This window comes from Eumetopias jubatus, unplaced genomic scaffold, assembly GCF_037043125.1.
Source record: "Eumetopias jubatus isolate StellerSeaLion01/CBP00866 unplaced genomic scaffold, mEumJub1_p1.0 scaffold_15, whole genome shotgun sequence".
Classification (NCBI taxonomy): Eukaryota; Metazoa; Chordata; class Mammalia; order Carnivora; family Otariidae; genus Eumetopias; species Eumetopias jubatus.
Window position 1 is genome coordinate 74,688,107 of NW_028274821.1, and position 24,399 is coordinate 74,712,505.

At 52.3% G+C, this 24,399-nt stretch overlaps 1 protein-coding gene across 3 annotated transcripts in view; it reads left to right on the forward strand.

The window, feature by feature from the left end:
- The window catches only part of RGS3 (regulator of G protein signaling 3), a 118,349-nt gene that overhangs the window by 13,014 nt on the left and 80,936 nt on the right, over positions 1-24,399 (forward strand). For all 3 annotated transcript variants that reach the window (XM_088018996.1, XM_028107895.2, XM_088018997.1), the window contains exons 2-9: positions 2,803-2,853; positions 4,943-5,001; positions 6,002-6,096; positions 7,060-7,128; positions 15,296-15,356; positions 16,534-16,624; positions 17,267-17,322; positions 24,089-24,170. In XM_088018996.1, the coding sequence (XP_087875122.1) occupies positions 2,803-2,853; positions 4,943-5,001; positions 6,002-6,096; positions 7,060-7,128; positions 15,296-15,356; positions 16,534-16,624; positions 17,267-17,322; positions 24,089-24,170 (564 nt within the window). The remainder of the gene's footprint in view (positions 1-2,802; positions 2,854-4,942; positions 5,002-6,001; positions 6,097-7,059; positions 7,129-15,295; positions 15,357-16,533; positions 16,625-17,266; positions 17,323-24,088; positions 24,171-24,399) is intronic.

Consider the following 24,399-nt stretch of genomic DNA (forward strand, 5'->3'; position numbering starts at 1 on the left):
GCAGGCTTCCCGTGCGGCAGGGAGCCCGATGCGGGGCTTGATCCCTGGACCCTGGGATCATGACCTGAGCCGAAGGCAGACGCTTAACGACTGAGCCACCCAGGCGCCCCAAGTTCAGTGGTTTCTTGAGGTTCCAGGAAGAGTCCACTGGACTGAGGAATGGGTATGATCCTTCTCTCTTCTGTCCATGCTGAAGGGCCACTGGGCATCTGTGAGGATGACTTGATGCTTTGTTTTTATATTGTCTTTGAAAAAAATTAGAAAAGCCAGGGGAAAAACTCCTCATTCTTCACATGCTTTCCAGCCCTGGCCCTTCCGTTATGTTCACACTTCCCCATCCCCCCCTCTTCCTTCTCTCTTCTCCTCCCTGCTTACCTTCTTTTTTCATTTCCTCTTCATATTTTTAATTTAATTTTTATTTTTTAAAAGATTTTATTTATTAATAAAGAAAGTGAGAGCCGGGGGAGAGGGGCCGAGGGAGAGGGAGAGAGACTCTCAAGCAGGCTGCCCACTGAGCGTGGAGCCGGACTCGGGGTTCCATCTCATGACCACAAGATCATGACCTGAGCTGAAATCTAGAGTTGGATGCTTAACTGACTGAGCCACCCAGGCACTCCACCTCTTCTTATTTTTAATTATAGAAGTGCTACAGTTCATATAATTTGTATTGTTGAAACAACAATAGCGATAGATTTAAATTCCTCTTGACTTCCCTATCTCCAATTCTAGAAGCGATCCCTGTTTTTCCTTTGGCATCCTTTCAGAACACACAAACACACAAACACACACACACACACACACACACACACGTAGAAATGTATGTCATCTGTATTGTTCTGCAATTTGCTTGTTTCTCTTAAAAACTTATCACAATGTTCCCCCTGCCTGGACATATCAGAGTTCCCCCATTTTTTTGGTAACAGCTCCTACTATTCCAAGCACAGCTAGCGATGGCTCATTTAACCATTTTCATACCGATGGCCCTTTCAGGTGTTTCCAATTTGTCCTTATTTTATTTTTTATTTTTTTTAAAGATTTTTATTTATTTATTTAACAGCTAGAGAGAGAGCACAAGTAGGCAGAGCGGCAGACAGAGGGAGAGGGAGAAGCGGGCTCTCTGCCGAGCAGGGAGCCCGATGCGGGGCTCGATGCGGGGCTCGATCCCAGGACCCCGGGATCATGACCTGAGCCGAAGGCAGCCGCTTAACCGACTGAGCCACCCAGGCGCCCTGTCCTTATTTTAAACAGGGCTGGAGCACAAGCCTCGTGCTCAGGTGTGCGGGTTTTTGTCTGTGATGGTTACCTCAAAGTAGAATTGCTGGGTTCAAGGACATGCACAGTTGAATTCTGATAGATATTGCCAGAAATTACCCTCCATTATACTTCCTCCCACAGGGTCTGAGAGTACCTGTTTTCTTACATTTTTAACCAACATTTGACATTATCCGTCTCTTTTTTAAAAGATTTTATTTTATTGTTACTGTTTTTTTAAGTGGTGTGGAGCCCAACGCAGGGCCCGAACTCAATGGCCCTGGAGATCAAGACCTGAGCTGAGATTGAGAGTCGGACGCCCCACCGACTGAGCCACCCAGGTGCCCCTAAAGATTTTATTTTTAAGTAATCGCTACACCCAATGTGGGGCTCGAACATACAACCCTGAGATTAAGAGTCTCATGCTCTACAGACTGAGCCAGCCAGGTGCCCCAACATTATCTGTCTTTTAAACGATCGGCCAAGCAGATTGAAGGAAAATGGTATTTTATGGTTAATTTGCATGTCCCAGATCCCTGTGAAGTCTAGCATCTTCTCATACATTTATTGGCTGTTTTGTCTTCTCTGCATTTGCAGTTTATGACCTTTGTCTATTTTTCTATTGTGTTGTCTCATAACCTTGTTTATGATATATTTCATTGTAATGGACATTAAAAAATCGTATGGAGTCAGAGTTGTCTGTCTTTTCCCTTGGTGCCTCTGCGTTTTGTGTCTTGCTAAGAAGGCCTTTTCCAAGCTTATAAACATGCTCAGAGGCCCTTTCACGTGCTCTAGTCCAGGACTCCTCAACCTTTAATGCACCTGTGCCTCCCTGGGGATCTGGTTAAACTGTACATTGTGATTCAGTATGCCTGGGGCAGGGGCCTGCAATTCTGCATATCTAGCTATCATCCAGATGCTTCTGATGCTGGTGGTTCTCGGACCACACATAGCATGGCTCTGTGCCAGTGGTCGGTTTTTCTTTAGGGAGATCAGTGTTCTGTGCAGTAGTGGAGGGTGGGAGCACTGACTTTGAAGGATCTGATCTCTTTTCTTTTGCTTTTCCCCCAAATCATTTGTTCCCTGCCCTTGTGTTATTGCCTTTCCAGAACACAACTAGCTGTCTGTCACAGCGGAGGGCTTACCCTGACCTCCCCTTCGACCCCCTGGCCCCCAAGGACTCCTGACCAAGGCCCAGGATCCTTTACTCTCCAATCTGGCATCATCTTGATGTGGATGCAACAACTTTTCCAACTGTCCAACAGAGAGAGCTCCCCAGCGTTAACCTGGGCTGCCTTGTAAAGTAGTGAGCTCCCCATCACCAGAGGGGTATAAGCCCAGGGTGGAGAGCCACTGCTGGAGGTATTACAGAAGGGACTCCTGATGTTATGAGGAGGCTGAACTAAGTGGCTTCCGAGCTCCCTCCCAACTCAGAGACCGTATGGATATTTGAATCACTTCACATGAACAAAAGACCATTCCCATCACTGCTACCCCATCTTTCATCCAACAAAAGATGAGGTGAAGTTGCTTCTGTTGTTGTCTCCTTAGGTCAGCTGAAGCTGTCAATCGATGCCCAGGACCGGGTTCTGCTGCTCCACAGTGAGTATGGGGCCAGGCAGTGAAGGTTCCCATGGGCCACCCAGAGGATTTTACACTTTACCTGTCCATTTATCCATTTGTTTGTCCTTCCATCCAGCATACACGTAGTTACTGAGCTTCTGTCATGGTCTTTGCTGCCTGGGCTCTTCTGTTTAGCCCAGCAGGCCCTGCTTATCTCTCCAGCCTGTGTGGCCCTTGCTGTTAAAGGCTCCCTGCATTCCCCCCCCCTTTTTTTTGAAGATTTTATTTATTTGACAGAGAGAGACAGACTGAGAGAGGGAACACAAGCAGGGGGAGTGGGAGAGGGAGAAGCAGGCTTCCTGCCGAGCAGGGAGCCCGATGTGGGACTCGATCCCAGGACCCTGGGATCATGACCTGAGCCAAAGACAGACACTTAACAACTGAGCCACCTAGGCGCCCCTCTGCACTCCCTTTTCTGTCCAGTTACATGCACCCCCTTGAGGGCATCTTGCTTGCTCATGCCTCTGAGCCTCTGCACCCCACTGTCTCTTGTGCTTGGAGTCGCCTGCCTTTTTTTTGAATTCCTTTTGAAAAATAACTCTCCCTCCCTCTGATTTTGCAAGAAACGTGCCCGCCTTCATCATTAAGGCTCAGGAAGGAAGGCTCATTTTGCTTCATTTTTTCCCCCCTCCAGGATTCACCCCCCTGACCTACCTGAGTATGTTGCTTCCTCCTCTGTGTCCGTCACACAGCCCTGACTATGCTGCGTCACTCTGGGCTGTCCCGGAATGCAGTGGGGCAGGAACCATGTCTGCTGCACCTGCATGGGCAGGGGGGAGGGTGGGCAGGGAGACCGGGGGGTTTCCTCAGGTCGGAAAACTGCCCCCCCCCGTGACCACGCCCTCAAGAGGAAGGACGCACACAGGACTGGTAGCTAGGACACCAGGCAGCATAGACCAGCAGGCGCCTGGGGTCCTCCGGTCCTGGCCTTGGGGGGCCCAAGGTGACGTTCCCAAGGACCAGCAGAGGAGGGTTCTTTGCCGGCCAGAGCCTGACTCCAGCTGTGCAAACAGATTTTGCAAAATGCATCTTGGCCTCCACCACTTCATTTGTCCTGCATGGTTTGCTTTGGCTTCACCCCAGTTGTAGGGCTCTTCATCTCTTCCAGCCTCTTCTCTCTCCCCTTTGGCTTCACAGGCTTCATGCCTCAGACTCCGGGAGCCCCGTCCAAGCCAAACCCTAGGGCTCCATCCACACTGAACAGAAAAGAGAGCAAAGAGGCTCCGCTTCTGTCTGATTTCTGCAGACAGCAGGCAAACGGGCGGTGCTTACGTTCAGGATCAGGCCTGCGCCTCACGTGCCACCTATCCCTTGCCTTTATTATTATTTTTTCTCTAGCAAACCTTCCTTGAGCAGTACGCGCTTGCCAGGCCCTCTCCTCAGCACTTTAGACACATCATCTCATTTAGCCAGCACGCCTACAGGTGAAGTGGGTGTCGTGATCCCTAACCCATTACGATCACTCCTCCATTGAAAAATAGCGAATTCGGGCACAGAGAGACGAAGCCGCTTGCTCCTGCTCTCCCGGCTAGTAAGTGTCGAAGCTGGTGTTTGTGCGGGTCTGCGGCCCCAGGGCCCCGGGCCCATCTCTGGACCCAGGCTTCTGTCCGCTCTGCTATACCGTCCTGCAGTCCCAGTGCAGCCGACGGGGCAGGGTAAGTTCTCCAGCCTGGCCCCTCCGTCGCAGGAGGCGGATGTGGGCAGAGGAGGGAGCACTGGACTGGGAGTCAGGAGCTAGGGATTCAAACCCAGCTCTGGCTTTCCCATTGCTCTGATTGCTCTGCGACTTTGGGCACGTTTCTTACTAGCTCTGGGTCCCCCTATGGTCTCATCTTTCCCGTTAAAAGAGGGGTTAAACTTGATAAATTTGATGTTCTTTCAGCTGTAAGAGTCAAGGAATCGAATGCACTCTGCAATGTCTCAGTGAGGGTGCCGCCTGTGTGTGGGAGATGGTGGGAATGGACTAGACCAGAGGGGATTAATAGCCAATGGCTGTTATGCGCATTAGGGGCTAGTGATAATCCTTCCCTCCCAGCCACCCACCCGAACATTTCCATTCTCTCTTTAGTTATAGAAGGCAAAGGCCTGATGAGCAGAGAGCCTGGCATCTGTGATCCCTACGTGAAGGTATATGATGGGCTGGAGGTGGGGAGGTGTGTGGGTGGGGGTAATGAGGGGCCATGTCACTAGACTGTGTCCCAAGGTCTCAGCACATCTGTGGGCCTGTGGCTATTTGAGGTGGCAGGGACCACCTCATTATTTAGTCATTAGGCATTTATTAGATCCAGTGATGAGGTGCTGAGCTAGGATAGGCCCTTCCCTTAGCCCATCTTGGTCCCTAAGGCTTCCTGCAAGAGCAGGAATCTTGTGGGTGATCTTGGTCATCCACACAGGTGAGCTCTGTGAATGGGTGGGTGATGGAAATCCACAGATGATCCCAAGCCCTCTCCGTGGCAAAACCAGAAGCAAGGTAGCCAGGTTTGGGTGGTGGAGGGGAGAGAGTGTCTCTGAGGCCTAGAAGATCCATCTGAGTGGGTCCGTTGCAGTGAAGACAGAGGCCCCACAGGGCAGAAGGCCTACTTCCAGCCAGAACCAAAGGCCAGGCACCTCCCGGAGTGTGGCAGCTGGGATGCACCCCTCTCTTCTCTCCCAAAGCCCCCAGGCTGGTCAGAGGCCCCTGTGGGTGAGGACTTGGGCAGGAGCAGAGGCAGGGGATGAGCAGCTCAAGGGCGAGAACATGGATTTGGCGCCTTGGCAGAGGGAGCCTCTGGTGAAGGGAGCACCGAGCAGCTGTGGGGAACTTAGGAGAGAGGCCAGTGCTGAGAGGAAGACCAAAGATGGCTGAAGTACACCCCATCTATGGCTGGGCCTGTGGCTACCTTGGTGGTGGCACCCACTGCTGGGCCTTCTCCTGGCCCCCCGACCCCGCATCTGATTCTAGTGCCTTGGCAGGGGTTTCTGTTTGTCTCCCAGCCTCTGACTGAGGACTGCAGCCTGATCTCTGCAGAGGCTGGTTTGAAGGACACCGGGGAGGCCTTTCACCTGGGGGCTGGGCAGGCAGCTGCTGGGCTTCGGTGGCTCCGGAGCCATGAGCCATCATCTCATGCTTCCTTTTCTCCAATTCAAGATTTCTTTGATCCCTGAAGATAATCGACTGCGTCGCCAGAGGACGCAGGTCGTCCCAGACTGCAGAGAGCCCGTCTTCCGTGAGCACTTCTTCTTGTAAGAGTCTGGGGCCCTCGAGGGGAGAGGGAAGGAGTGTTTATCTGGAACCACCTCCATTTGCCAAATCTATAAGTAGATCTAAGCAGAAAAACAGTGACTTCTAAAGGATGTCTGTGTTTTCTCGTTCACTTGTGTCCTTGCATCCCTGGCACCTGGCCCGGCAGTGAGGTCCACAGTGATAAGGTGTCACTTGGCTGGTTCTCACAACGAAAATGCCCAGCCTGAGGCTCGCAACCCCCTGACAAGGAGGCATTTTCCCACAGTGAATTGGGCCAAGCCCTCTCTTTCAGTAGAAGAAATTTTCCAAGTTGAGAGATCCCCCCACCTTGTAAAACTTTCTACCCACCCCGGGCCTCAGCTTCCATAGTTGTAAAATGGGCTGATGAGAGTACTGACCTCGCAGAGCTGACCTGTGAATGAGACCGTGTAATGCAATGTCAGCTGCTTATTATTATTATTATTAACTATTATTATTATTTCCCGCCCTCCCTGAACTCTGGGGCCAATGGGAAGGAAATGGCCATTTGGTATTCTGTTAATGAAAATTAAGAACACCTTGTTTTTTTTTTCAAACTAATTTGCTTATTGTAGAAAAACAGATTAGCAAAGAGAAGAAAAGAGAAAACCCCTTAAGCCCTACTACTTATGACATGTCTCAGCTTATTTCTTTTCAGGTCTTTGATTTGTATGGGTGTGTGTGTCTGTGTGTGTGTAGGTGTTCACAAAAATGGAATTGTTCTGCGATATTGTGTGGTAACCTCCCTTTTGTCCTGAACAAGGTAATGTAAACTCCTTTATGTATGTGAATACTCACCTCCCACCCTCTTGGTGCTTGAGTTTCTTTAACCAGCTCCTTATGGTTGTTAGTTTATTTCTAAATTTTGCAATTGTGATGAACTCTGTGGGTCCAGCCTGGAGCTCGATCCTACTAACACCCTGACCGTCTGGTTTGCTTTGCAGTCCCATCCAAGAGGAAGATGAACAGAAGCGCCTTCTGGTCACTGTGTGGAATAGGGCAGGTGACTCCAGGTGAGGGGAAGCACTGAGCTGGAGGGGAGAGCCTGCTCTTGGCCCCCAGGTGGCCAGCAGGCAACAGTTAAAGCCTATGGGATGAATGAGTAGTAGTGGAAACACTAAATCTGAGAGGCTACCACCCCCCCCCCCCGAGTCCCCGTCGCTCCAGACAATGTGGAGGACTGTGTTATCAAGTAGCATTTGCTGCGCCCTTGGTATCAACAAGGCACTGTGTTGGCCCCTGGGGACGCCAGCCAGCCTGCCTGTGGCTTCTGCTCTCAAGGTGCCCACTTGCAGGAAGGGACACCAGGTGCTGCCTAGACACCGATTACAGTAACAGTATACACAGGCTCAGTTCCACAGGAGTAGAAGCTCCTAGAAAAATAGGCCCATTTCTTTTTTAGTCATCACGGTACCCAATGCCTAGCACACAGATGTTCTGTAAATATTGTTTGAATGGATAAAAGACTGAATGAGTAATAAGGACAGTAAGTATGGGAAGAGGGAAGTTCCTTGTGGGCTGAGGTGATCAAGGAGGGCTTCCTGTAAGAAATGGGATTGTGAACTTGGGGCAGAGATCAAGAGTAAGACAAGGTTTTGCATGAGCAAAGGCAAGAGGCAGGAATATGCATGCTGGGCTCAGGCTGCCATGAGGAGGCAGCGTGGGAGGTGCAGAGGTCTTATGTGGGAATAGCCAAACAGGCTGGTCTTGCATGCTGCCTGGGACGCGGGTGGCCGGATGTGGTCCTTAGCATGGGGGTTAGTCCAGCACAGGGGAGGAGTGCTGGGTGAGGGGGAGAATCGGCTGCCCAGCAGAGGGGGTAAGAGCAACTGGACTGAGTGCCGTGCCTGCTGTGAGCAGCAGGGACTCATTCCCCTGGGGTAGCCAAAGGAATCTGGGGGCCCTGTGGCCATGCATTTGTCAAGCCATCATAGAACCAAGCGGTAATTGGAAAAGTGCCTCAGTGAATGAAAATCAGCTCCGTTCACCAGCTTAGACTGGGAAAATATTTGGGGGTTGAATGCTTTTTAGTATCTTAAATGTTATAGCTGGTATGCTTTTTAAAATTGAGCCTTATTCATAAGGAAGAATATTTCTTTTGATGGAGCATTTACTTTTTCTCATGGAACTTACGGTGCTGTAGGCCTCATTCATTCAGCTGCCATTTCCTGGGTACCAACGCGACAACATTGGTCTAGATGCTGGGGACCCATGGGGTCAATCAGAGACCCTCCTGCTCCCGAGAGGATCACTGATAGGGACTTGGAGGTGTGGGTGAGGAGGGGGACATCACATTGATAATAAGCAACCATTTCCTGGGTATTGGCCACAAGCCAGGGGTTGACAGTGCTTTATCTCATTTAATTCATAACTCTTAAGAGGAGTATGTTTTTGCCTAAGTTTTCAGAAGAGGAAATGGAGGGTAAGAAAGGGAGTCACTTGCCCAAGGTCACATGGCCAGTAGGCAGTAGAGCCAGGGTGGGGATCCAGGCAGTTAGACCCCAGATTCTCACTCTCAACACTATACTGCTTCCTGGGGTGCAAGCAAAAGAACAGAAGAAAGAACCAGCATAGAGGGCAGGGCAGGGCAGGAGTGGGGAGGGGTATCCAAACTCCCTGGCGTTGCAGGAGGGTCAAGTACAAAGTAGGGGCCAGCTAGAGATAAGAGGAAGAGGTTGGTGTAAGCCAAATCAGGTGATTCTGTAGGTGTTCTTTGGAGCGTGGGCTGCCTCCTAAGGCCAGTGGTTCTCAGCCCTGGATGTGCATCAGAATCCCTGGGATGCTTACAGAGAACATAGATTCTCAGGTGCCATGTCAGATGGATTCAGTCCGATCTTCATGGGCAGGGCTGAGGGAGCTACATTTATATAAGTTCTCAGGGGAACCTCATGCCGTCAGCTTGGTGTTTGGGAAGCTGGTGGTGAAGAGATACTGAGGGGTGTTGAGCAGGGGAGAGGCAGACGCGTGTTCTAGATCTATCCTGGTAGGGCTTTGGAAGGCTGGGGAGGAGGTAGATCGTTGCAGCGATCTGTGAGAGAGATGCTTTAGGGATGGAGAGGAGGGAGGCAGACCTAGGACAGATTTGGGAGATTAGATTAATGGTACTCAGTGGTGGTTTGGCTGTGAGAGCGGCGGGTGAAGTCAGGGGTCATTCCTGGGTGTCAGGTGGTGTCCCCAACCAAACCAGCATGCCCTGGAGAGGAAGGGAACCAGCTTTGGGTCCCCCGAGAAGGAGGGGCTGGAGAGCAGCTGGATGGGAGCTGTGTAGGGGTGTCTTGCTGACACAGAGCCCAGAGGGAGAGAGAGGTCTGTGCCAAGGTACGGACGTGGGAGCCATGACCACCAAGGCGGTGGGTGAAGGTGGGGGGACTGCCCAGGATGACAGTGGGTGACAGGGCTCAACGGTCAGAATCCTGTCTCGGCAGGAAAGCCTGAAGAAGCCCGAAGAGGAGTGCCAGAGAGACGGAGTGTGTCTGGGGAGCCCACGGGACAGAGGCAAAGAGGGAAGCAGGTGCCAGAGGCACGCGCCGCCCTGGGACCCGCCACAGAGGTCTGCCCTCCTGTGAGACCAGGGCGAGCCCGGCAGAGGGCCGTTTATGGGTTTTGCAAAAGAAAGTGAGGCCGGGGGGGAAAGTGAGTCAGCGCCTTGCGGGGCAGTGCGACGGAGGCTGTGTCTCCACTTGTTGCCTATTTTGGGAAAGTGAGATTCCTTATTAAACCCAACACAGTGGAGCTCATGGTCACAGTCCCGACCCAAAGCTCAAGAGGGACAGAGCAGGCTCAGGAAGGCCTGCTTCGGAGCAGGTGGCCCCTCCGAAGCCGCCAGCGCCACGCGGAGATGCGTAGCGTCAATCCCTCTCTGAGCCAGAAGGCCTCGGAGCCGGGGGAGGCCGACGGAGCAATTGCAGACTTCTGCCCCGCGAAATGCTCTCACATTGTGTTGTGCTTCTCCAAAGGACGGCCATGCAACTTAGCAACATCAAAGACCATTACAGGAGGAAGGAAACAAACACTTACTGAGCCCTTCTCTGTGCCAGGCCCTTTACATACATCATCTCATTTCATCCTCATAAGCAACCTTGGGACGACATAGGAATTATTACTGTCCCTCCCTTCAGAGAGGAAGAAACCAAGGCTTATAAAGGTGAAGGAACTTGTGTGAGGTTATTAAACACTGAAAGTCCACTGTGTGTGGACCTCACATAGCATATTCCATGCATCGTCTAATTTAATCTTCACAACGCTGTGTAGGTAGGTAATAGGGCTCTTGCTCTCTGGCAGGTGAGGACGCAGAGGCACAGAGAGGTTAAGTAACTTGCCCGAGCTAATGCAGCTAGGAGGTGGTGGAAACAGGATTCAAATCCAGGCAGCCTGGCAGTTGACTGTCTTCATGCAGGCAATAAATGACTCCAAAGCTATATTCTTTCTGTGATGCACTGTGTCAGTACCCTTGTTCCTTGGGGCCTGGGCTGCTTCCCCTGGGCTGTTTCCCAACAGAAACAGGTGTGGTTTTACATAAATCATCCAGGTTAATGTGTGGCAGTTACATTTTGTAACTGATAGGAGATAAAGGGAAGCCTCTGTTTCATGACTTCTCACGATCCTTCCAGTGACGGCTGTAAACTCGTCTTAGGGGGACAAAGTGGTCTACAAAGACGTTCTGGGGGAAACGCTGGGGGCTGTCACCTCGTCATGGTGACAGAGTGTGTGCTGAGGGGAACCAGGCCTCAGGGCAGGAGATTTGGCTTAACGTCAATGTTGCTGTGAGACCTTGGGTAAGTCTGTTCCCCACTCCGGGCCTCAGTTTCAACTGTGAAATGCAGTGAGAGACACTAAGATTTTTTTCAGCTTTCGGGTTCTGTGAATTTTCAAGAAATTTTCAAACATACGTTAAGGTAGAAGTCATAGAATAAGCGCTCATATATTCATAGTCCAGCTTCATCCATCAGCTATATGGCCAATCTCATTCCCTCCGTGCCCCCACGAATTCTCCCCTCCCTCCTCCAGTGGATTATCTTAAAGCCAATCCCAGACATCATCTCATCTCCTCTCTATATATCTCTCTAAAAGATGGCTTAAAAAGACAACCACAATGCCATGCTTGACAATTAACCGTAACTCCTTAATATCATTGACTATGGAACTCAGCTATTTAAAAGTTTTGTTTGATGATACGGTGAAGGCCACACTGAAGCTTCTAGTTATCAATGATAGCACTTTCAGAACCTGTGGCCAGAGAAGTCTTAGGATTGTAAGGTCATATACCACGCTAAAAAAAGAACAAAACACACATATCCTTGAAACACATAATCTTTTATGCGAAGAGTAGGAACATTTACAAGGAGCCTGCTTGCTGTGTGTCATACCCTGGCCTGGGCATTCCAAGTCTCCTGTCGCCTTTAATCTACTTCCCAAACAGGACCTCAGTGCCAAGCACAGTGCCATCTTCGTTAGAAAGCTCGTGACCCGACATGCGGAAAGAAAAAAAAAAAAACAAATGGAAAAATATGTGTTCAATTTAAGCCATCAGAGTAAAAATAAGTGGAGATTAAATGCTGTAACCCTGCAGCAGAAATAGTTTAAGGCCCCTGAGAAGAATGCATTTTCTTCTGAAAGTTCCCTGAAAAGAATGCATTTTCATTTTACAGTGGGTCTCTTACCCTCTGCTCAAAAGGTAACCAAGCCCAGTACTCTTCCCCACGAATGTTCCATGAAGCCTTACCTCTGAGCCTTTGTACTGGCTGTTCCCTCTGCCCTCAGTGCTCTTCTTCTTCCTCTCTTTGGCTTAGTTCTTCAGGCCCTCCTCCGGCATCTCAGCCCTCCCAGAGCTTTCATCGTTTGTTGCCTGCGCTGTCCATCTGTCTGTCAATCTCTCCCTGTCAGTGATATCCCTGTATTGCTGTCTCTGATTGCTATTTACATTCCTGCATGTCTGTCTTCTTTCCTTAATGCTGCGGCTCCTTGCCCAGGGCCTGCCAACCCACCACGGGCATGATGGGTTCCTGCATTTGTCAAGCCTTCACTGAGCGCACGGAGCCCTGAGCTCAGGGTTTAGCATTGAGAAGTCACCAAGGCTTGGCCCCTGAGACTTTGTGCTCACGCAATTCTCAGGCAGCCTCCAGGGTAAGCACTAGTTTCCAAGTTTATAGGCTGACCAACTGGTGCATTGCCGTGTACTCAGATTACATGTAAAAGAAATCTTTCTTCCTCCAAAGATTTTTCAAAAGCAGGCTTAAGGAGTACCTAATTGAAGAACACTTAGAGAGTGTTTCCTGCTTATGGACATTAATTGTGACAATTTACTTGGCCTGAATTAGCATGAAATCATTGGAGGCCCCTTAGCAGGAAGTAAAGCTCATGGGAGGCTATTAACCATTTAGCATTCTCTAAGCCCCAGGGAATGAAAATTCCACTTATTGAAGAGCAGGGGGGAGAGGCAGCCTTTATTACAGCTAAAGCATCCTGCTTGGAGATTTAGGAAGTTAGAGCCATACCCGGTGTGATAGGAAAAGTGTGCAACAAGGAAGTGTGAGCACCTGGATACGTGTGATAGGAAAAGTGTGCAACAAGGAAGTGTGAGCACCTGGATACCAGCCGGATTGCCCCTGAAGGTGTTGAAAAATAGAATCAAATTGGTGGTAAGGACTTTGGCAAAGTCTTGACAAGGCTTTTCTGGAATGGCAACTCAGACCAGCGTCTGCCGCTCGTGATGGTCACTGTGGCTGGTAGTGCTGACTTGGCCACTGCCCAGGAGGGAGGAGTGTTGTTTCTGGGGGTGGGCTGGGGAGATGGATGTGGAAGGGTCGCTTTACTGCGGGTGAGCGCACTGTCCTCTTTGGGTAGATTATTAATATGGCCTTGTCTGATGGGAGGGGGCAAGGAAGAGGGGGAGCCATGGTGCCCAGGCCACAGGAAGTGAGGGCAGGGGAGGGAGCAGGGGAAGTAGCCAAGGGACAGGAGGTGGGGAGGCACGTTAGGTGCAGAGTGTGCCTCTGAGGGGCAGGGGCACCAGTTCCGAGGATCAGTCTCTAGTGTTCGGCAGCCCTGCCCCTCACTTGACTTGGCTGCCTCTGAGAAGCCAGTTTTGTTTTGCTTGGGACCGTCAGGTGGTAAGCTGCCACTCTTTCTGGAGAATGCAAACAATATGTATTTACAGAGACCTGGTCCACTGGTCCTTGACTGGGGCAGGCACAGGCGGGTGCCCTGCAGGAGTCCTGGGATAGCTTTCTCTAGACTCGAAGGTCTGGATCCCACCTTGGACTTAACTGTGTTCGGTCCCCAGGGGCAGGCTCTGGGGCACAGGACTTAGGTGGGCTCTTCAGAGGATTCTGTGGTGCACCGTCAGCTAGAGCCCCTGGCCTCACTCAGGTCGCCCTGGACCAGGTTCTGGGGAGGCACAACTCCAGGGTGTTCACTACCCATGTGGGCGGCTCATTCCATCTTTGGCTTAGCTCCTGTGTCTTCTACAGTATTTGCTCAATCTCTCCTCTATGTGGGTCCATCAGATACTGAAGGATTATGCTTCCATCTAAATACTCATGTTGTTTCTTGGTTAACAGCTATTAAACCAGTCTCTGGGGTGGTCTGAGTTGGGGATGCGCTAAGAAAGAGGACAATAGAAAAATGAAAAAGCGGGCGCCTGGGTGGCTCAGTTGGTTAAGCATCTGCCTTCAGCTCAGGTCATGATCCCGGAGTCCTGGGATCGAGTCCCGCATCAGGCTCCCTGCTCGGCAGGGAGTCTGCTTCTCCCTCTCACCCTACCCCCTCTTGTGCTCTCTCTTTTTCTCTGTTTCAAATAAATAAAATAAAATCTTTAAAAAAAAAAAGAAAAATGAAAAAGCGACTCTAGTGCTAAGATAAAGATATGGCAGAAGTATTTGCAAATGTAAAGATATAAATACTGTTTTTCTTTTCTGATTACAAAAGTAGTGCTTGTTCCCTGGGAAAACTTGAAAACACTGAAAACCCAAAGAAGAAAACAAAAACCCCTCTAATCCCACCTACCGGAGACAACCATTGTTAATATTTTTGTGGGCGTCTTTCTCATTAAACTACAGATTTGTAAACTACTTCCTTTTCTCTCCCAATGACAAGATTATTTTTTTGAATTTCATTAACATTAGCCTATGCCATCATTACTGAAAGCTGCCTTGTATCAGTCAGTCCCCGATTAGACGCTGGGACTCAATGGTGATCAGTCTTCTGGAACTTTGAATTACTCTTAGCCACGGGGGACCCGACTGAACTCAGCCTCTTGCCACAGTGTGACCCACCCCCCGCCCCGCCGCCGCTCCAAGGCCTGACTCTGGCTCATGCCTACTTGTCCAGGTCAAGTGAGTCTCAACAATTTTTGTGTTGATTGGGACCTTGATCTGAACCCGTCCAGGAACTGCGAAGGTCCTGCCTGTACCTGAGAAAAGCTTCTTGAACTTGAGGTCCCACAACTTTTCAGTTGAGCATCAACCCACTGAGATGGGTGCTGAAATTCCCTGCAGGGCCTGCCTCTTCAGATCTCCCCAGTGCCAGAACAGTTAATGCTGAGTGAAATAAGTCAGGCAGAGAAAGACAAATACCCTATGATTTCACTCCTATGTGGAATTAAGAGACAATACAAATGAGCAAATTAAGAAGAAGAAAAAAGAAGGACAAACAAAAAACCCGGACTCTTAAGTACAGAGAACAAACTGGTGGCCGGAGGAGAGGTGAGGGCGAGGGACGGGAGACAGTACCCTATCTTGAGGAGCACTGAAAAATGTAGAGTTGTTGAATCATCATACTGTACACCTGAAACTAATATAACCCAGTATATTAATTCTATTAAAAAAAAAAAAAGAAAAAGTCCCCAAAGCCTATGGGTAGCCCTAAGCTTCTGTGGTCAGTGGAGGGAGTACTGTTTTCCAATCTAGGGTGCATGGCTTTCCCACAGGACCTTACTACTAACCCAGTTTGTGACCTTGGGAAGGGGACCGACTCTGAGCCTCAGCCTTTTCCTCCATGGAATGGAGAGACTCAGCCCTCTCCAGCCTAACTCACAAAGTTGGGAGGATCAAATGAGACAACGCGGTTCAAAGTGCTTTGTAAACCGCAGTGAATCAGGCAAACCTATGTTGCATGGGGTAATTGGCCGCCCCACAGAGCCCGGCAAGAAGGTGCTGACTCAAGCCTCTGTTGTTCTCCCAGACAGAGTGGACTCATCGGCTGCATGAGCTTTGGGGTGAAGTCCCTCCTGACTCCAGACAAGGTGGGTCTCGGGGACGCTTCCGGCAGGATTATCCCACCAAGGCCAGGGCTAGCATGGGCAAAGGCCTTTGTCTGGAAGCCCTTGGGTGGAGCTTCCGTCTCGCATGCTTCATGACCTGAAGAACAACACTGTTTATCGTCCGAGTGAGCAAGGCTTTGGGTCTTCTTCTTGGTTTGTGCTTGTCAGAGATCAGTTGTCAGGCAGCCCCTAGGCCTTCCAAGGGGCTCTGGGCCTGGTGTCTGGCACACCAGGATGCTGGCAGATCCCTCAGAGTTCTGAGCACTCCTGGGCTTGCCCCGGAGGAGGAGGGCTAGGTGGTTCTAATCCTCTTGACATTATCTACCAGGTCTCGTGTTTTTGGGTCTGGTGAGTGCTCAGGGATGGAATGAGCAGCACCATCCTCTATGGAGCTTTCCTTTAGGCTGAGTGAGGACTCTCTGGAATCCAGAGACCCCTCCCTCTGGGTAGCCAGTTCCTTATCCACCTCTGCACTCCGCCCCCCACCCTGGCCCCAAACTGGAGGCTTTTGAGCAGGGGAGGTGGAGACACTCCTTTCACACACATCCCTAGAGATGGCCTGGTGGCCTCTGCATGGAGTTGCCAGGTGGCCCTGCCCCTTTGTGTCCTAGAAGTGAAGTCTGGGGTAGGTGGCTGAGAACCCTTTATCCTGCATGTAGGTCCCAAATAGCTTCTCTGGCCTGCGGCACTGGCTTCATTCCCTCTTGGGAGATGCTCCCTGCATGGGGACTGCTCAGGAGCCTCAGGATGCCCACCTTCTGGCCTCTCCATCCCTCTTTCACTCCCTCCCTTCTGTTCTGTCAACATTCATTGGGCTCCTACTGTATACCAGGCACAGTGCTAGGCCCATCGGAGAGCCTATGCACAGCCCAGTGGGGAGGCAAGCAGGCAAGCAGACCGTTGTTCTCCAGGGACAACAGTCTGTGGGAACTCAGCAGAGAGGACGAGCAGCTCTGCCTGGAGCATCAGGGCAAGCTTCCTGGAGGTGTAGGCATGGCATCTCCCTCTGGGGCAGGGCAGCTGGAGGGTCTGTCTCTGCAGAGATGATGTTCCTGAGGGAGGCTCTCCAGGGGCTGCTTTTTGAGGGGGGGGCAGCTGGTGGCTGCCTGCCTGTGTCCTTTGCCTCTGTCTGAGCATGTCACACCTTCCCTTGTGACAGGAAATCAGCGGCTGGTACTACCTTCTGGGGGAAGACCTGGGCCGGACCAAGCACCTGAAGGTGGCCAGGCGGCGGCTGCGGGCCCTGAGAGGTGGGTGCGCCCCGCCTTCGGCTTCTGCCCAGATGCGCTGCTGCACCCACTCCCTCAGCTTCCCCCCCCGCTTCCTGAGGAATAGCATTGCCCCTGTGTTTTGTGGCATCTGTCACCCCTGGCTGCAGTCAGGTCAGGGGTCCAGGGGTTTCTCACGAGCACCTGCTAGAATGCAGGCTGCAGGCAGCATTTGCCCACAACATCTTGTTTTTGTGGTTGGACTTTCCTTGGAGAGGATTATAGGCCTGACCCTATGTGGTTCAGCTTCCTCCACTCTAGCTTATGGAGGCCTGGGTTTCAGGAGCTTCCCGCATGGCTCCTCTGTGATTTCAGGATCCGCCCCAGGTTGCCTTGCTGGCCTTAGGGTGTCCACCTCGATAGGCAGGGCAAGTGGGCCCTGCCAAGAGTCCTGAGGCTCAGGTCTCGGATTCTGTGTTCCCTTCTGTTCTGTCCTTCTCACACGCAGACCTGGCTCCTGATACCCTGCTGAGCCTGAGCTCGGGCACCCCCACATATTGGAGGCCAGCAGTGATCTGGACAACCACATGGGCCCGGCACCCTGGCCTCGTCCTCTGGGTGGTCTCTGGAATGGACTCTTATGTGCCAACAGAAACTTTTTGACTCTGCTCTGTCATCTTCCAGATCCTCTGCTGAGAACTCCAGGAGGTGGGGACACTGAGAACGGGGAGAAAGTCAAGGTAGGTGGGGGCAGGCCTGGGCGGGACTGACAGGGCCTGGGCCCTGTCCTGGGCTCTAACTTGCTCCTGGTCCATCCCTGGGCCCAGGAGACCCCCAAACAGGACTGCATTTGGGGCCTGAGACTCAGGTTCACTTGGAGCTTGGAAATTCGGCAAGTCGTGCATTTTTAAGGGGTTATTTCTTATGCTTTGCTCTGCTTACTCATGGTTAGGGCAGCACTGGTGAGAGAGCCAGGCCCCTGGGGATGGATCTTACTGACTTTCAGTCTCTTGAATCTAAGTCTCCCCTTCCCCCCAGGCCCCCTCGGACCGCTTGCTTCCCCTGGCACTGTGGCCGAATCACCCTCGGCTTAGGCCTGCTTGATGTCAGGGAGCAGCCGTGAGTCTGAATCTGAGACCCATGGGCTCTTACTCCACTAGGGCTTTGAATCAAGAGAAGAACCTTCACATAGGGATTTGGGGGCATTCCCCCAAGTTCATTCCGCCTCTTTGCGGGACCTGGTTTTCTCTAATAACTAAGAGAGGGAGAAGCAAACTCCCCCTGACTGAGACGCCCCTCTATGCCAAGTGCTGCTATTCCCCACTTTAACCTCACTGCCACCTCTGTGGTGTTCCTTACTTCCCCACCTCACAGAGGTCAGGTTCAGAGAGGTTAGGTCACTCCCTGAGTACCCTGAGCCACACTGCCTCCTGCATGCGGCCTACTTGGGAAGATACGGTGGTGCTGTTTCCCCTGATAATATCTTCCATAGAGGTGTATTATATCCTCAAAATGTTTTCTCTTTCATTTACTCCATTCGTTCATTCGTTCGTTCATTCATTCACTCACTCACTCACTCACTCACTCACTCACTCACTCATTCACTCTCTCATTGTTTATTGAACATTCTCAGGGGCTAGACCCTGTGCTGGGTGCTGGGATATAGCTGTGAGCAAGTCAACATTGCCCACCCTGTGCAATGTGGTAGTCACTAGCCACCTGTGGCTCTTGAGCCCTTGAAATGTGGTTAGTGTGACCGAGGACCTGACTTTTTCATTTTATTTCACTTGAATTAATTCAAATTTACCTTGCACATATGTCTTGTCACTACCCTATTGGATAGCACAGTTATTAAGTTATTAAAATAACTTGCTGGTTACTGTATTCTGGGGCTTTGTTTGAAGCTTAAAATCTTCTAGCTTCAAGGGCACCCGAGTGGCTCGGTCGGTTAAGCGTCGAACTCATGATTTCGGCTCAGGTCATGATATTGGGGTCGTGGGATCAAGCCCCGCATCGGTCTCCACCCTCAGCGTGGAGCCTGGTTGAGATTCTCTTTGTCTCTCTCTGCCCCTCCCCCTGTTTGCTCTCCCTCTCTCTCAAATAAAGAAATGTATCTTTTAAAAAACCTAGCTTCACTGGCGTTGCTGCAAATACCTTCCTCCCTCTCTCTCTACTTGGCTGAGCACAGGGAGGACAGTGACTAGAGAGCCCTCGTGATTGCGGGAATGACATGACATGGACATCAACACCACAGGTTTCCGGGCGGCTTCATTCTGGATCTGCACACAGGCCCTGACCCATGGGCACACTCTTCTGAGGCCCATTTGCTTTTCCTGGGCTTGCACACTCAGAGATGCCCATAGGACCCAGCACAGTGGGGGTGCTTGTCAGAACGTGACTTAGTTGGACTGAGGGAGAGCCCCCAGAGGTCACCTGCTAAACTTCCCCATTGTGCACATGGGGTGACGGAGGCCCAGAAACCTGTGTGACCTGCCCACTGTCATAGCAACCAAAGCTGGGCTGTACCGAGGGACACTCTCTGGCCTCAAGGACAGGAGTGGCTGGGTGGGTTTCCGTAGGGATGGTGAGGTGGGTATAAGGGGCGCTGGGCTCACCAGGTACTGTTCTACAAGGCAGGGAACAAGACTGGGGTTCTGGTCCCAGCTCCACGTACCCTGCTATGTGACCTTAACCATTGTGGTCCCCAGCTTCTTGAAGGGTAGAATGAGGAGGCTGGATCATCTGGTGATTGGAATTCCCTTCCTGATTTGCCTTTATGGTCTGCATGTCATCAGATCCCTAACACTGTTGCCTGGGTAAAGAAACTGACTTTTAAGTAGCTTGTGAATGGCAGGCTGTTCTCAGACCCACATGTTTCATGTTCTCCGTTTTGAGATGGGATGTCTGTGAGTGCCACCCCCTAAGGCGTCCGTGGATCCTTTAGATGGCGTTAGTCCTCTGGATTTGCTACCAAGGACGCTGGGATTTGCAGGGGGCAGTGGTGTTGTTATAGAGGGGGCCGTGTTTTCTGCCTGGGTTCTCTTCCAGCCAGGAGTGTTTGTGAGAACACTGGAATCACAAAGTGGCCCATGGCGGAGAATGCAGCCAGAACAAAGGCGCCCTCTCCCCGCCGGGGCCGGGGGAATACTAACTAGTTGACAGGAATTTTAATATAAAACTCTCCCTCTTCCTTGTCATTCTGAGGTTTCAGGAAGCCTTCGGGCTTATCGTGCAGAGGCACACAGCACAGACAGGGCTTGGGGAGGTGAGAGGTGATTTCCTGCCATTCTTCTGCGGGGCGGGCTTCCCAGGGCGGTCATGCCAGGCTGACGGGGCGCAGTGCGGGCTCCCGCTGCTGGGGGGGAGAGCTGGGATTTCATGGGGCGGCAGCCGAGACAGGACCCGCAGCCATGAACCGCTTCAATGGGCTCTGCAAGGTGTGCTCGGAGCGCCGCTACCGCCAGGTGGGTGCTTGGCCCTTTAGGGGTGCCCGGGGTGTCCCTGGGGGTCAGGGCTGGGGGCTCACCTGAGTAGGACTTCTCTCCCCACGAGGCCTTCCTTGCTTCTTCCTGCTCCTTGTGGGTTAATTTCAGTCTGGGGGGAGGATAGAGGCCGGAGCTGGCCCCAGGGTCCACCCTTTACCTACGGCCCCTCTCTAGGGGCAGACCAGGCCCAGCTCTGCATCATCCTAACCACGGACGTGGTGATGTCCTTGGTGAGGTTATCTAGTTGATTCTCTGTGTTTTTTGTTTTTTGTTTTTTTGTTTTTTTTTAATCTGGGGGCAATGTGGGTTTAAAAAAAGCATCTCAAGCCTGAGATTGGACGTGGCTGAGCAGCTGGGGTTTGTGTTTTTCCTAACTTTATACTTTCACGAACTTTCCCTACTTCTGATGGGACAGGAATGCCTTGTCCTGCACTGTGTGTGTGTGTGATTCTGTGTGTTCCCATGTGTTGGCGTGCACTTCTTTGTGAGATGGGATGTTTCCGTGTATATGTGTGTACACATGATTTCCTCCCTGGTAGCTGCCATGCCTTGAGGTGGCTCCAGAGCCCATCCTCACAGAGAGGGCCCTGGCTCTCAGCCTCCAGTTCTGGGATGTGGGGCAGGGTAGGAGTGATGATCCCTGTGGCCTCAAGGCTTTTCTGAAACTGTGTTGGGCACTTTTTCTTATAAACAAGGAAGGGGGTCAGGAAGGGTAAAGGCAAGGGATGTCCAGATGTGGGGACTGTCCAAGCTGATGGGAGCTCAGGAATGGTTCTGATTTTAAAAGTATGAGGAAGCCCCTCTGTGTATTGTAATGGCCAGACTGAAAGGTGGGTCTTGACTCCTGCAGACAGGTAGCCTTAGGTCCTAGGGAGATGCCCAGAGTGGCCTCCTGCACCTTGGCTTTGCCGCCATTGGACCCTAGGACCCTGGGACCACTTGTTCTCCCTGGCGTCCTCCTCAGCTCTCAGGGCCTCCTCCTGTCCTCCCGGCCCTCCTGGAGCCCAGCAGAACAGCTCCCATGACACCCGCAGCTGGGCGTAGGGCGGTGGGGCGGAGGGCGCTGTTTAGGAGGTGAAGTGTTGGGTCACCTTGGGCCTGTGGGCCAGAAGACAGGCACGCAGGCTGTCACAGCTGAGACGGGCATGAGTGCGGGCGGGGCCTGGGGCCTGGGGCTCTGGGACTGAAGTTCAAGACAGATCCTATGCTAGGAACCAGCCCAGGGTTTTGAGCACCAGCTTTTTGCCCTTCTTGACTGTGGGATTTGAGCATGTCACTAGACCTCTCTGAGCCTCAGTATCCTCGTCAGTGGAGTAGGGATGGTAATGTCCAGTGATGGTGCTCTGAGGGACACGGAACGCTGTGTACAAAGTGCCTGCTGCGAGGCCTGGGATGTACATATAGGACATGTGCAGTTAGGGATGGCGATGGAAGCCTAGGCATGACAGAGGAGCAGAAAGCAGGCAGGAGGGCAGAGGTGAGATGCTGGCCTGGGCGAGATCTGGGAGCAGTGACAGTCCCTGCCGTGGACAGGAAAGAGCAGGGACCACCCCCAGGAAGGACAGCCTCTGCCAGGGGCTGCCGAGGTCTCAGAGTCTGGGCTGGGCTGCTGCCCTTACCTCCTAACCCTGATGCCCCGGGTCATGGAGGAGGGCTGAGAGCTGGGGGCTGCCACTTTCTCTCTTTAGGCCTCGGCTTCCTTCTCTGTGAAATGGGCGTATTAAAACCAGTTCTGCATTCCCCTCCCCTCAGGGTGGCAGCGATGATCCAGTTCTTTGGGCGCTCTCCTCTCAACGCAGTGAGTGCTAGTGATGGACAGAGCGTAATTCTGCTTCCTTTATGCAGTCCCAGCCCTCACACGGCTTGCTTCCTGGCACCCTTTCTTCTTCCCTTCCTTCCCAGCCCCCAGCTGGCTTGGACTGTTGTCTAGCCTCATTCTTCTTACTGAGGCTGGTGCCTCGGAAGGCAGAAGGGGCTTGGGCCCACAGTCCCGCCTGGACGAGGGGACCAGGGTGTGGGAGGGGGAGGCTGTTTTGTGGGAGTACATTTCTTCTCTCCAGATTCAACTCTGGGGGCCAGTCCCCAAACTGCTAGCCCTGAGCCCGTGGACACTAGGGCCTGTTTGCAGAGCTGGCACCCCAGGCAGGGGGGCTGTGGCCCTTGCTGGGGTAGGACAGGGTCTAGAAAGGTCTAGAAAGCCTCTGGAATCCCACCTTCTGCCTGGGCTGAGGGTGGGTCGAGAGGCCCCGTGAAGTCCTCACTGGTCGCACAGAGTGCACCGGGCTCCTGACGGCTTCCCTCAGTCTCAGCCTGGGCTTTCCACACTCACTCCACAGTTTGTTTTTCTTTCTTTCTTTCCATTTTTTTTTTCTCTTCCTGTCTTAGCTGCGTGTTTTCCCAGAATTCTTATGGGAACAGGGTATTTTCCTGCCCCCTCCCCCTTCCCCTTGTCTGTCAGATTTCCTGTTTTACAAACTCGCTTTGAATCCAGGCCCAGGGCTGGTGGGAAGCAGAGCCTCAGGGGCCTCCCCAACAGCCTCCAAGGGCCTTGGTCACCCTGGGTCCCCCGACCCTCCCCTTCCTCACACCTGGCCTCTGGGACAGCTGGTAGGTGAATGCCAGGCACCCAGCCTTGAAGAGACAGCCCTTAAAGGAAGGAGACAGGAGTCTCCTGACAAGGCCTCTGGCCCTTGACCTTTTCCAGCTTGCTGAGCTGGCTTCTTCCTCAACCTGCCTGGGATACCCTCCCTCGTGCCTCACCAGGGCCCCCTCTGTGTCCACTTCTCCTAGGGACTCTCTTGGGACCCCAGTGAACCCTTCTTCTGACTTTTCCTCCCTTAGGCCTGTCATTTTCACACACCTGCTCTGAGCAGCCTGGAGTCTTTCCTTGGGCAGGCGGGGTCTGGGCCTCCTCTACCCCACCCACAGCCGAATTGGCAGTACACAGAGGGGCCACGTAGCAAGGCTGAACTGAACTGAGCCAGCAGACGGCACTGTACCCTAACAGTTTCCTGCTGCTGATGGGACGGTGCTGGGCTGTCCTCACGAAGCACTTGCTCAGTTCCAGCCGTGCACCCAGCCTGCCATCCAAAGTCAAACACAAAGAACTGTTCCCAACTCAGTTCTTGCACTTCGCTCCGGGGCACTCTAGTACAGGGCTCCTTTGCTTTGGAGAGATCTGCAGATTCTTATGGCCCTCTAGGAGCCAGAGATCAAGACCTCATGCCTCCATACCTCAGCAGAACCTGGCATGCATGCAGTAGGAGCTTGATAATTGTATGTTGCTTTGAAAAGAGATCCAGGTGGCAGGGCCCTTTCAGGGGACTTCTGGAAGTAGGGCTGTGGATCTGCCATGCAGCAGGCACTGCAAGGTCAGTGGCTAGTTCAGGTTTCGCCAGGAGGCCTGTCTGTGCCCTTATGTGCCCTCTGCCCTGGGAGTCCTCACTGGATGCCTTGAGGCCCCAGCGATGGACTGCCCTGAGAACCTAGCACTTGTTCCCTGGCCCTCGTCCTCAGGTTTTATGTGCGTCCCTGTCTTCCCTCCCCTGTGCTCTGGGAAGGCAGCACCCGGGTGGGTTTTGTCTGTGGGCCCGCAGCATAGGGCCAGCCCTGGGCCGATGCTCTCTGAACCCCTGGGAGGAAGTAGGAAGAGACCGAGAGTCAGTGGATCACAGGCAAGGTGGAGGCGGGCCGGTCCAGGGGGCTCTTTGGACTGGACCATGTGTCTGCGGGGTCTGAGGAAGACAAGGTTTGCCCTTCCAAGGCTCTGTCCGTGCTGGGCCCTTCTGCATCAGCCCGGATTTACCTCCTGAGCTCCCAGCCTTCCTGCTTGGCCCACAACCCAGTGCTTAAGATGCCTGAGCCAAGATAGGGACAGCAAGGGCTGGCCAGTCTCCTTCTTGGCTCCAGCTCTCTTGGAGAGGAGGATGGCTCTGGGGCAGGGCCTGGGGGCTTCCCGACCCTGGAGCAGAGGCAGCTGCCTTGTGGCTTCTGGGAGTAATGGCGCAGGGCTCTGTCCTAGATCACCATCCCGAGGGGGAAGGACGGCTTCGGCTTCACCATCTGCTGTGACTCTCCGGTTCGAGTCCAGGCTGTGGATTCTGGTAAGTGAGCGTCTCGGCGGATGCCAGCCCCGCTTGCCTGCCATGTGCCTGGCTTCATGTGGGGTCTGGAAGGGGAGCCCCAAACTGGAGCAGTGTCCTGGTTTTTCAAAACAAAAGAATAATATTTTTAAATGACCACAGATGAAACGGAGGTTTATGAAAATATATCCACAATTTTTTTTTGTTTTTATCAAAATGAAAATAGATTTTTTTTCTATTTTGTTTCCCA